We start from the raw sequence: 12837 nt of genomic DNA, 5'->3' as shown, positions 1-12837 counted from the left end.
TGACACAACTACATTTAGAAAAAAACAAAAACATTTTAATGTCAAGAAACAGATGAAAGCTCTGTATTTTCAAGACAACACCCAGTACACACAAACAAAATCCAACAATTTAAAACCAAACCAACAGCAGTATTTTATCAGAGGGAAATAAAATATGTAACAGACGCACTCAACACAACTTCACAGATGACGTTTCATTTTATCCAGTTAAGCCAAGCAGTTTACAACCGATCTCATTGGGTTTCGCTGGTTCAGAGCCATGCACTCTGCTCCACTGCAGTGTCTTCCAGCAGTTCATCCTGCTCGGCAGGCTCGACTCTAACGTCGCTCTCTGGATCTCGCACTGGTGGCGGTGATGGAGTTTGAACAGGTCTCTGGATACGTACCTGAAACATTACATTAATTTAATATAAGTCACATTGATCAATAGTATTAGCAAAGATAACGAAAAAAATCACAACTGTGACTATTGTTGTGACTAATATAGAGAATGAAAATTACTTTTGTATCAGTGGACTGCAATTAAAATGTGTATAATTCAACATGTTTAAAGGAACAGTATGTAACATTTTGGGGGATCGATTAGAAGAAATGGAATATAATATTCATAACTATGTTTTCATTAGTGTATAATCACCTGAAACTAAGTACCATTGTGTTTTCGTTAGCTTAGAATGAGCCCTTCATATATACATAGGGAGCGGGTCCGCTTCACAGAGTCCGCCATGTTGCCCCGCCATGTTTCTACAGTAGCCCAGAACGGACAAACCAAACACTGGCTCTAGAGAGAGCCTTTTGCGTTTTTATGTTACCTGAGGGCCACCGTAGTTCTCCAAGACGCTTTTGAAACTGCGGTAATGTGAGACGCAGAGTGCAAAACCGTGGTACCGCCAGCCGCCGTCTGACTTCTGTTGCTCCTAAAGTAGTGTTATTATGGTAAGGATGGCCTCCGAGCGAGGCGAACGGCGTTACCACGGTTTTGCACTCGGCGGCTCAGGTTACAGCAGTCTTGGAAAGCGAGGAGTGAGCGGAGGTGTACTCAGTTGGTTGCAATCTGCAACCACACCAAATCCTACACACTGTCCCTTTAAGGTAAAACATCTGACCACAAAGCTGCCTGTTCATGGGGATGGCTGAATGTCAGTCCATACTCGGACTAAAAAGTAAAGTTAATTAACTGCGTTTTAAATAATGTTGGTAATGCATAACAATTAATGCATGACTACATTTAAATTTTTTATATGCATTTGTGAGGACCAGGTGTTGATAAATACAATGATGGTATGGTGCTAATCATCTGAGCCACTGTTTATGATGTGTGCTTATTTCAGTTCACTTCAACCACAGATCAAACCATGTGATCATGCACTGAGACCACATGAGATGAGGGACACAGTTAGCACACTGCTCTGTTCAGGTTTGCCTCGTCAGCAGGTCTGGACCACTGGCTTCCATTTGTCTGTATTAAATTCAATGTCACATTGCTATTTGTGGATATAATGACGCCAGGTCACTTCACTGTTAAAACTTTGACTTGATATAATGTTTTTTTTATTGCAGCTGTTTTTAATAGTTTCACAGGCTAAGTAGTTTGTTGTTTTCAAGACATTCATGAGTAACCTCATTCTGAATAACAATAGGCCCCTTTCACAGCAGCCATTTTGACATGTCATAGCAGAGTAAACACTGGTGTAATTGATCAAATGAATCATGGTTCTGTTATATTTAGTGTGTCACAGCCACTCCAGTGAGACAGCATTCACAATACCAGGCACACCTCAATGGAACAGGGCCATAATTAATGGTATTAATTACACCTATGTTTACCCTGCAAAGACATGTCAAAATGTCTACTGTGAAAAGGGCATATTGGTGCCTTCAAATGAAACTCGTTGGCTCGAGTTACAATACGCTTGGCGTTCGAGTGGTTAAGTTGTGAGAATACCGCTGCTAAGCAACGGCAATATTAACGTTACTGTCGGTGTCTAGGAGCCACAGAGGCTAACAATTTAGCAAGCGGGCAACATAATGCAGTAAATGCAAAGGCATAATGACAGAGGAGAAAGATGACGCCGTTGGGAATATCAACATCTTCCTCAGACATATTGTAAAATTACCAAGAAAGCAATATACAACTAAAATTACAATATATTAACTTATTATGCACCGAAAAATTAACTTCCATTTCTGACAACGTCAACAAACACGTCACATCTCATAAACTCAGAGCTTTCAGAAACGTTCCACTCATGAGGTCGTGAATACCACAAGAGGGGGGCGTTCATATGGACTCTTCTCATGAACACGGTAAACACAACCCGATTTGAAGGCACCATGTGTCACAGTTAGGCGGGAAAGTGCTGATTTCTCTTGTAAATATATGCATTTCTCCTCTAGTGAATCAAGGTTACATTACAGTATTTGTCCCTTTCGCTATAGGGATTTTTCAGTTGTTTTGAAGGTTTTAGAAATTAAAGGTTTTAACTGAATTTTTTCCCCTTTGGAAAGCGGTATACATCACTGCCCCATTTACATTTATGCTAAAAACTTTTCAAACATTTCAAAAAAAGGCAACTGTCTGACTGAAATTACTTACTATATGTGACACAGTAAGATGACGTGGCATAGCAATCTGCACAAACGCTGCCTGAGATAAATCATGCATGATTAGAGCAGGTCTAGGTCTAACTAAAACTGTCACTGACAGCAGCTTACCCTCCTTCCCCGACTCGGCCTCCTCCTGCATGGACAGAGGTAGAGGTACGAAGTACAGACGGCAAAGCAGCGGAAGGAGAACACCATTTCCACCACGGACATGAAGATGAGAGGCACCCACAGAATAATTGTGGTCCCCTGGTTGACAGAAAAAAGATGACAGCACATACCTCTGATCAATAAACTATTCTTCTTTTTTGCAGCAATTCAAGTCAACACAAAAACTGCTGATGTTATAATATTTATTTTCAACTTACATAGATACGGGTAGGGTCAAAGGGGCATTCGTATGTGATGCTGGAAGAGCCGACACTTTTATCAGAAAACTTGCAGTGTGTTAGCAGAACCAATCCTTTGTTCATAATGGCTTTCACCATAGAAACTGACAGGCCCAGGGTGGAGGCGATCGCCAAGAGACCTGCCAGGAGGCTGAAGACCAACAAGACCCACTGCTGCAAGGACAACACGACATGCGCATGTTAGTAAGTGAAAACACAACGCTTGATCTAGTATGTGAAAGACACATTTCCTCATAAAAGATCACGCTTTTCAATGTCAAGTAGATGTGAGAGGGAAGCTCTAGGAAAAGAAATCACAGAGTCCATGTTCTGAGGAAATACATCCAATATTTGAATGTATTCCATATTTGTTACCTCTTTAAATATATCTATCATCTTCTGTATGTCCACACACATGCACCCACTCAAAAACAAGGGAACAAGTTCTAACAGGAGCCAGCAAATGACACATGTGAGTGCTGAATGGAGGAGGGAGAAGGTGTGCCAATGAGAGGGGAGCAATATTTACCAGGATCCTGTTTCTCTTGTTTTTGGACATGACAATAGCTGTTATTCCAACAATAATTCCCTAAGGGGCACAAGATACACGGCATTATGATCAGATATGGAGTTTCCAGCAGCAAACTAGTAAATACATTTCCAGTTTGGTGAGGCAAAATCTATTTTAAACCACCATCTATCCGCTGGTAAATATGCACCACTTACCACCAAGCCTGCCACAATAGCAATGACATTAGAGATGGCGTACACCATGGTCCGGGCCTGAGAGTGCAGGTTGATGTGCCTGAGCACGGCGCCGTGCACCAGCGCTCCGAGAAGAAAGTTGACATGGCCCACCAGCACCAGCCCCAGCCCCATCTTCATCAGGGCTTTGTTGTCCTTGAGGTTGGCACAGCATACTCCTAGAGGAAGCAGAAATGTGTTATTTTGACCTCATATTTTTAATTTAGTCACACATTGTGTCAGGGATGGAAGAAGTATTCAGATCTTTTATTTAAGTTAAAGTAGCAATACTGTTGTGTGAAAAAACTCTGTTACAAATACAAGTCATGCATTCAAAATCTTACTAAAGTAAAAGTACAAAAGTATCAGCATCAAAATATACTTCAAGTACCAAAAATAAAAGTACTCATTATGCAGAATGGCCCATTTCAGAATCATATTTATTATATTACCGGATTATCATGTATTCATCACTTTAATGTTGCAACTGGTAAAGGTGGAGCTCATTTTAATAACTTTATATACTGCTGGATAGCTTAATCTATAATAATTCATTATAATTTATTAGTTGATTAATGTGTTGTATTATTAATCTGAATCTGCAAAGTAACTAAACTTTTAAAAAATGTAGTGGAATTAAAAAGTACATTATTTGCCTCTGAGATGTAGTGGATTAGAAGTAGAAATTAGCATAAAACGGAAATACTCAAGTTAAGTAAGTACCTCAAAATTGTATTCAAGTACAGTACTTGAGTAAATGTATTTAGTTACATGCCATCACTGCATCATGAGTGCAACAGTTAATATTGTCAGATGGATGCATGTGACTCTAATCCCATATTAGAATATGTAAATACATCTGTGTGTGCATCAGTGCTGTTGGCAGGAAACAAGAGAGTATACAAGATGAAATTACAGTAAATGTGACCTGAAAGTGAGCTGTAAGTGCAGTACATTGAGAGCTTGTGTGGAAACTTGTGGTTTCAGCAAAGCAAATAGAAAGAGGGCTGGTGGTTAGCATACCGTGACAACGCTTTAGAATAACCACAATTATCCCCGACCCCTGCAGAGATGGCGGAAGATCTCACCCACCATTGCACGCTGCAAAACGCTGCAGCTGTGGTGTACAATGACGGGGTCTGAGTGGGATTGTGTTGCACTATTTTGTTCCTTCTTTCCTCTGAGGAAAGGTGAAGCACCCACCCATCATGCGAGCCCCTCCTGAACCAAACTGGAACAAAGCTTTGGGTGGGGCGTTCAAACATTCACCACCACCTTAACCTGGCCTGAGGGGTCAGGTAGAGACGCATATCTGCTGCTGGCTTGTCTCATTCAAACCGTTAGCTGGGTGCTGTGGGGGGAAAAAACGCTCTGTTTTTGGTCATAATATTGTTAGTGTAATGTTTGCGGCCAGTCAAGCACACATTTTGTTACTGTAATGCACAGACAAAAATATATGCTGTAATGTTTATGTTTATTTGTTTCACACACACATAAAAAGATGTTAAAATACAATTCACATGAAAGAAATATAAAGTATGTTTGAGGGTGTAGAAACCTATAACGGCTTATATAAAAACCACACCAAAAAACATACAAAAGGTAAAACATAAGAATCACATAAAAATAAATGTAGGAGTATAGTTCAAATAAAAAAAATGCAGAGAAGCAGGAATAATCGCCGTATTTACAGCATGAACAACAGTTTCTTGTTAATTTAATGTACATTTTGTACATTAAATGTACATTTTCATACATAACTCCACAAAATTTGATAAAAAAACTGACCTTGGGATGTTTTATATAAAGGAAGATGAAGATTATCAGCCTGTCTTGTTCGGTAATTATGGAATGGAGGGTTGTTAACAAAATAAAATCTAAAACTATAAGGTCAATCTGTATTCTTATATATCGTTTTAAAAGACAAATGTACAGCTTTGAAGAATGTTGATGTCAAATATAGTCAACAACTGCAATTTGTTTTTTAAAAAGTGGTGCACTTGGTATAACAGCTTTGGAAGAAGTTACTAATCTAATAAACTGTTTCTGTAGCAGCAATATTTTGTTCAGATAAGTTGGAAAAGTACTTGCCCATACGATATTACAGTATGTTAAATATGGATAAATTAAACTGTAATATAATGTTAACAGACATGTATTGTTTTTTTCTGATGAGTTTATCATCAGAATACCAAAGAAACATGTTGATGAAACTTTATCATATTATTTCTTACTGTATTTATTATTTTATATATTATTATTATTATTATTACTTCATTAATTTGCTCACTATCATATTTTTTATTTCCTACAAATAACATGAAATTAGACTTTTTGACATTTATAATATTCATAGTATTTACATATTCATGTAGTGAATGCATATCAAACTTAATATCTCTTATATTCCAATATGATACAATATTTTCTGATAGTTACACAGGGACAACATGTCTCATTATTCATGTCATGTCTTTACTTTCTTTAGGTTCAATAATAAGAAGATGTACAGTCTGGGACCAATACTATACTATACTATACTATACTATAGCCTACTATACTTTACTATACTATACTATACTATAGCCTATTATACTATACTATACTATAGCCTACTATACTATACTATAGCCTACTATACTATACTATAGCCTACTATACTATACTATACTATAGCCTACTATACTGTACTATAGCCTACTATATTATACTATACTATACTATAGCCTACTATACTATACTATAGCCTACTATACTATACTATACTATAGCCTACTATACTGTACTATAGCCTACCATACTATACTATACTATACTATAGCCTACTATACTATACTATACCATACTATACCATACTATACTATACTATACTATACTATACTATACTATACTATACTATACTATACTATAGCCTACTATACTATACCATACTATACTATACTATACTATAGCCTACTATACTATACTATACCATACTATACCATACTATACTATACTATACCATACTATACTATACTATACTATACTATACTATACTATACTATGGTTCTATATCTGACAACAGCCCACTATCATGCAAGCCATTACCCAAAAAGTTTCACTAACATTCAGGTGAAACTCCAAATGACTTCTATGTAAGGCTCAACAAATAAGATGGAAACGTTTTCATTTATATAAATAAACACAAAAAATAAGATATCACTCTGAGTTCCATCATCCAAACTCCATAAAACATGTATGTTTGTTCCGTCTGCTCTCCTTTGAGCTCAGTCAACGACTGCGCAGACCACGCCTTAAAACTTCAGCACAACATTAACCCACTTATCCTGTCACTTTAGTGAAAAACACGCATCAAAGTCAACTTACCTAAATTCACCATGGTGGATGTGATGTCCCCTTTAGATCATATTAGTGTACAGGTTGTATTAAAGTCATTTCTGACAGCTTTCTGGTGGCTCGTTGTGTTTCCTCTGCTGCTGCCGCTCACCTGCAGACACACAGACGTCACCTTCCGCCTACCTGAGCAGAAGCTCCGCCCACATGCACGTTCACTGTACAAGGACGAGTTAAACAGTTAGTTACCTGTTAAAAACACATGCTGTCCCCATTAGCGCTTAGCTATATATTGACTATCCATACTTGACAATATATATTTTTAATTATTATATAACAATATAACAATATATATTTTTAATTATTATATAACAATATATATTTTTAAATTACAACAAAAATTAGGTCTATATTAATTAGAAAAAAAATACCATCTCAAAGGCTACTGTACATGATTTCACATTCTTAGTGTTTTTAAAGTTTTTGAACACTGCTTGATAGTGACTGCAGGATTCCCCTTGTCCGTTTACTCCAGGGTATTAGTCTTAATTACTTCCCAGGTGTTTACTGCAAACCAGTGGTGGAATGAAACTAACTACCTGTAAGTACAATTCTGAGGTATTTGTACCTTACTCGAGTATTTCCATTTTATGCTACTTTAGACCTCTACTCCACTACATTTTGGAGGCAAAAATTATACTTTTTACTCCACTACATGTATTACTTGTTACCTTGCTAATTTAGATTGTATATGGACATTTTATACAGTCCATATACAATCTAAATTAGCAAGGTAACAAGTAATAAATGTGAGGGTTTCTGGACAATATTTGTCATCTTTTTTGTGTTGGTAATTGATTTCTAATAATGAATAAATATATACATACATTTGCATAAAGCACGCATGTCTGTCCACTCCCATGTTGATAAATGTATTAAATACTTGACAAATCTCCCTTTAAGATACATTTTGCAAAGATAAAAAAAAATGTGTGAATAATTTGTGATTAATTGCAATTAACTACTGAACAATCATGCGAGTAAGATTTTGAATGAAGGAATTTTACTTGAGTATTTTTACACTATGGTCTTACACTACTTTTTCAAATCTGAATATTTCTTCCGCCACTGTGCTACTCAGGGTTAGCCAGATTCTTTAGTCCTTTGAGTCTTTGAATATATAAATGTGACTTGGAAATGTATGTGCAACATTTTATCTTTAGGGATTACAATACCACCACAATATTATAAAATATCACAAAGTCATACCAAAGTTATTGCTGATTTGGGCATAGGTAAAGTATAATATAAAATTCAGATTTTTCTTCTTCAAGTGAATATTGCGTCTATTATTGCGGATGGGGAAGATGGACTATATACTCTTAGTTTTTCTTAATTACAGCTTCTAACTGCCTCCTGACTCACAATAAAACACATAAATAGTATAAAAACTCTTACTGGCTGCATGGTGTCCCATCTGAATGCAGCCTCGTTAGCCTGATTGCCAGCACCTGTCCCTCCTGCCACAGCTCCTTATTAATGACACACCTGTGCTAGGAGGCTAACCAGAGTGGTTGGCCCACTTTGAGCTCTGCAATGGGGACAATAGAGATATTTCTTTGCATCTTTCTTGGACATTTTATTGCTGCTCAGTCAGTAATAAAAAAGCAGGATGACACATTTTTCCATGACATCAGGCCTTTTCCATTTGAAAGAAGTTTTGATTTCCCTCCATATGACACCATCTTCAGCTCATGGCGGACCCGGAAACCTGACTTCCACATGCTCGCTGAATTGCCTCCCATCATGATCGTTCCCAGAATCGAGGTGTTTTGCGATGAATCTAAGCTGACTCTGCTGGTTGATAAGAGCTCCAACGGTGTCGTGCTAACAGGAGAGGAGATCCAGCTGGGTGCTGGCTGCTATAGCAACAGAGAGCTACCAAACCAATTTGTCTTCACTTACAGTTTGGATGAGTGTGGAACTACACCTATGGTGAGTTGACCAAATTCTTTACTAGTTACTTTTATTTCCACAGCTTTGTAAGGAGATTTCTGATGCTCTCTTACAGATGCAAAATGGCTTGGTGAGGTTTACCAACTATCTCCACTTGAATCTCAAAAAACCTCCCCCCAGCTGGTGGCATACTCCTTCCACTTTGCACGTCTCCTGCGTCCCTAAAAGGTGCATCCATTGAGTTACCAAAACATTTGTAAGTGGTCACAATACTAACAAGGAATCTTTTCAGGTCATATCCAAACTTCTTTGACTCAACGCCGGTTCCTAAGAACAGCGAGACCTTTAACATCAAAGCCATGAATCGTGAGTAACAACATGAGTCACGAATACACCGTTGGCCTGGATTGTTTCATTTGTAGTCACAAGTGTTTTATTGCTCCTGCAGCATCCTGGACCAGCACTGCAGAGACTAATATCTTTAAAAGAGGTCAGGTTGTCAACCTCCAGGTTTCTGCCAAAACCAGGCCAGAGCAGCAGCTCTTCATCCAGTCCTGTTTTGTCTCTGCGTCTCCTGAGCCTCAGACTAGACTCAAGCATGCAGTCATAATGAATAAAGGGTAAGAAGCCAGTGTGGAATAATTGTAATGTTTGTCCATGATATTATAATCACTTGTGATCCCATTGCTCTCTGCAGGTGCACAGCCCCGCTGGGTTCTCCCCATGCTGTCGTACAATTCGTGGCCTCCGACAGAGCGGATGGGGTTAATTTTGTTCTGAACACCTCTTATCTCATTTCTGAGGTGAGTTTTGATTGTAATTTCTCACCTGTTTCTGCTGTTCAACTGTATGACCTTGTGACCTCTCCTCCTCTGAAGATGTACATCCACTGTCGTGTCCTCCTCTCAGACCAGGGTGTCAACTTTGGCTTTAAATCTTGCAACTATAACCTGCTCCAGTCAAGGTATTTGTACATGCATAAAACTGTATTTTGTGACTTTTTCATAATCTAATTAATGAGATTTTTTCTGTTTTTAAGATGGGTGGACCTAAGTGGAAATGTAGAGGTGTGCGAGTGCTGTAGCTCAAAGTGTACAGGCCTGTCAATCAAGCACCTTGCTGAAGGTCAGTGCTTTATTTTTGTCAAAAGATGCAACAATAAATGCTATTTCTAACTCCAGTGACTCACTAGGCGTGTCGTTTCAGATGCCAAGGCTATTGTCAGCACTGGCCCCTTCGTCATTGTGGACAAACATATAGAGATAAGTCCTGAGCCTCCTGTCCCTGAACCGCAAGAAACGTCCAGCTCTCCACTTCCAGACCCCATGCTGTCTGATCGTGCAGTGACTGAGGACCCAATCATTTCTGGCGCTTCTGTATCAAGACCCCCTCAGGGTGTAGTGGTTGCGAGTCAGGACCCAGTTGCCAAACTGACCCTTTGGTTACCTGGACAGGTGCAGGATGGTGAACACGGGGAGAATATCGTTTCTGAGCCCGAAGACCATTTGAAGTTGCAGCCAAGCGACACCGTATCAAATGACCTTCCCGAGCTGCGACCTTCAACCGCAGATCAGGAGCCTCTTCTGAGTACAAACACAATCTATCCAAGTGCAAATGAACCAGGAAGTGACGGTCGTATGTGGGATTTGAGTCTTCTTACACTAATTGATGGATGGGCGCTTCTTCCACAAATGGTAAAAGCAGCTTTTGCAGAGAAATCTCAAAGAAAAAGGCGTTTTGATAGCTCTGGAATGGTTTACACAGAGGCCCCACGAGAGGTTGACCTCCCTCTAACAGCTGAGATGAATGTAGATGTCCTAAACCAGAATGATTTTAACCAAATGATAGATGAGCTGGCAGATGCCACTGTTACGCCCCAGGAAGACGCAAATGATGCCCAACCAATAATTCGCTCCAAACTTCAGTTTTCCAAAAGCACGGATGGATCACAGACGCTGAGTTATGAGGAAGAAGTGATGAGACAACAAGAGGGGAAAGGTGGGACTAAAGGCAAACAGGAGCCCAGACAGAGACGGCTGCGCTCAGCTTTCCTGGATTTGCTGAGGTAACTAATGTTGTAATGTCAGTATGTTCTATGCATGTGACTGACTAATTTTATTTCTCGATCTCTTATCCTCAGGAGGATGGACAAAGCAGAATAATTGAATCTTCATTTAACTGAATAAATGTATTGAGCAATAATCCAGTGGTTTCATATTAATGGGAGACACCTCGGGCAAAAACATTTTCATACATTGGTCAGAGATTGTATGCAGGTCGTCTTTCATACTAGTGGAAAAAAAACATCCCAAATACAGATTTGGGTGATTATTTTACTTCACTTTGTTTGTTTGGATCTGTATTTTCTCCTAAATTCACCAGAGATGGCATGAGAGAATGCATCATTTGCAGATATAAACATAAAATTCCAGAAAACTTGTAATACAAAAAATAATTGTCTTATTGTAAATTAACTGCAAGTTTCATGAGGATATATACTGTACCCTATTCACCTGTAGTTTCTTGCAAAATGTATGGAATTTTACAATCCATATCTTTTTTTTAAATCATATTTCAATTGCACTTCCATACACCAAACTTTCCAGTTTCATTCCTATCTATATTCTGAAGGTTTCTACAGAGGGGTTTGTTCATCTATTGGTCATAGCCTAATATATACAACATTATATTCCTAAAAACACAAATCTTTTTTTTTAATATATATATATCCAAAACTCCCTCTGCAAGAACTTTTGACTCGTGTCAACAAAATGAAACAAGAATTTTGAACCTGGCTTTATCCAATGTTCAGATTTCTGTTCTGGAAATATATGTATATTAGTCCATATTTAATAAGAAAACAAAATTTTAGAAGACTTGTAATACACAAAAATAATTGCCTTATTGTACGCAATCAACTGGGGAAGTTTCATGGTGTCCTACTTTATCTTTTTTACCCTATTCACCTGGGGTGTCTCCCCTTAAATACCAATTCTATTTTTTTTTTTTTTTTAAGAAGCAAAACAGGAAGCAAAAAGGACAGTTTTTTTTTTTTTCCCCTGCTCATTTGGGAATATAAACTCCTGCAGATCCCACAAATTCTGCCCCAAAATGACCTATTTCTTCTATTTAAAAGGACCAAACTAATTCCTATTGCCCTCTGCTGTTATGTTCACTGAAAGCAAGACAAGGGACAAGCACAGCTGAACAATAACCCCCTGCGTTGTTGACATGTCTCTTGTCTCGTATCTGGCGATACAATACTTGTGATTATGGGGTAATGATTCAATATATTGTGATATATTGCAATACTGTAAACAAGGCAATATATTGTGATTTTTTTTTAAAATGTAATTGTTGGAAAATGGTCAGAAATACACCATTTTACAATAGGCAAAAAAAAAAAAATGTATACTCCAAACTGCATGTGATTATCATGAAGTGGGCATGTCTGCAAAGGGGAGACTGGTGGGTACCCACAGAACCCACCTATTTTTTTTTACACTATTCACCTTGGGTGTCTCCACTTAAATACCAACTCCATTATTTATTTTTTAAGAAGCAAAACGGGAAGCAAAAAGGACACTAGCTTTTCATTCTCCCCTCATTCAATATTTCTCTTTTCTACATACAGGCTTAATTTGAATAGATAAATTACCCTTTTTTTAAAACTTATTTGAGAACAAGAACATAAGGTCATCATGGGTGGTACAATTACAATTTGTAAATACATCTTAATATACAATGTCACACTTTAATCAACAGTGTAAACACACAATCCATTTTTCCCAGTACTCAATGCTTTTTTTTC

At 38.0% G+C, this 12837-nt stretch overlaps 2 protein-coding genes across 4 annotated transcripts; one reads left to right on the top strand and one right to left on the bottom strand.

Annotated features, from left to right (window-relative positions):
- Positions 1–13: 13 nt before the first annotated feature.
- On the bottom strand, positions 14–8666 carry tmem54a (transmembrane protein 54a). Of its 3 annotated transcripts, none has more exons than XM_074661133.1 (7): positions 8529–8611; positions 7104–7288; positions 3720–3916; positions 3523–3582; positions 2973–3167; positions 2716–2853; positions 14–386 (listed from the first exon to the last, which is right to left on the bottom strand). In XM_074661133.1, the coding sequence occupies exons 2-7, from the start codon at positions 7114–7116 to the stop codon at positions 252–254; spliced, it is 738 nt and encodes a 245-aa protein (XP_074517234.1). In that variant the 5' UTR covers positions 7117–7288; positions 8529–8611; the 3' UTR covers positions 14–251. The 3 variants fall into 3 exon arrangements, with proteins under 3 accessions (XP_074517234.1, XP_074517235.1, XP_074517233.1); XM_074661134.1 differs by lacking the exon at positions 8529–8611 and having other exon boundaries at positions 7104–7133; positions 7225–7241; XM_074661132.1 differs by lacking the exon at positions 7104–7288 and having other exon boundaries at positions 8529–8666.
- Positions 8607–11228, top strand: zpcx (zona pellucida protein C). Its single transcript, XM_074661114.1, has 9 exons — positions 8607–9065; positions 9142–9254; positions 9319–9392; positions 9475–9646; positions 9724–9829; positions 9905–9990; positions 10066–10151; positions 10233–11091; positions 11167–11228. Exons 1-9 carry the CDS (start codon positions 8667–8669, stop codon positions 11186–11188), a joined length of 1917 nt encoding a protein of 638 aa, XP_074517215.1. The 5' UTR covers positions 8607–8666; the 3' UTR covers positions 11189–11228.
- The last annotated feature ends 1609 nt before the right edge of the window (positions 11229–12837 follow it).

This window comes from Sebastes fasciatus, chromosome 15 (genome assembly GCF_043250625.1).
Source record: "Sebastes fasciatus isolate fSebFas1 chromosome 15, fSebFas1.pri, whole genome shotgun sequence".
Taxonomy (NCBI): Eukaryota; Metazoa; Chordata; class Actinopteri; order Perciformes; family Sebastidae; genus Sebastes; species Sebastes fasciatus.
This window is presented reverse-complemented; position numbering and strand designations above follow the sequence as displayed.

Bases quoted from the DNA above. Each gene is read 5' to 3' on its own strand.
- tmem54a (XM_074661132.1), bottom strand. The intron at 3,168-3,522 runs GTAAATATTGCT...TTGTCCTTGCAG, and splicing joins ACAAGAGAAACAGGATCCTG to CAGTGGGTCTTGTTGGTCTT. The intron at 387-2,715 runs GTAAGCTGCTGT...GTAATGTTTCAG, and splicing joins GGCCGAGTCGGGGAAGGAGG to GTACGTATCCAGAGACCTGT.
- zpcx (XM_074661114.1), top strand. From the start codon at position 8,667: ATGGGGACAATAGAGATATTTCTTTGCATCTTTCTTGGACATTTTATT. The intron at 9,647-9,723 runs GTAAGAAGCCAG...TGCTCTCTGCAG, and splicing joins GCAGTCATAATGAATAAAGG to GTGCACAGCCCCGCTGGGTT. The intron at 9,830-9,904 runs GTGAGTTTTGAT...CCTCCTCTGAAG, and splicing joins CCTCTTATCTCATTTCTGAG to ATGTACATCCACTGTCGTGT.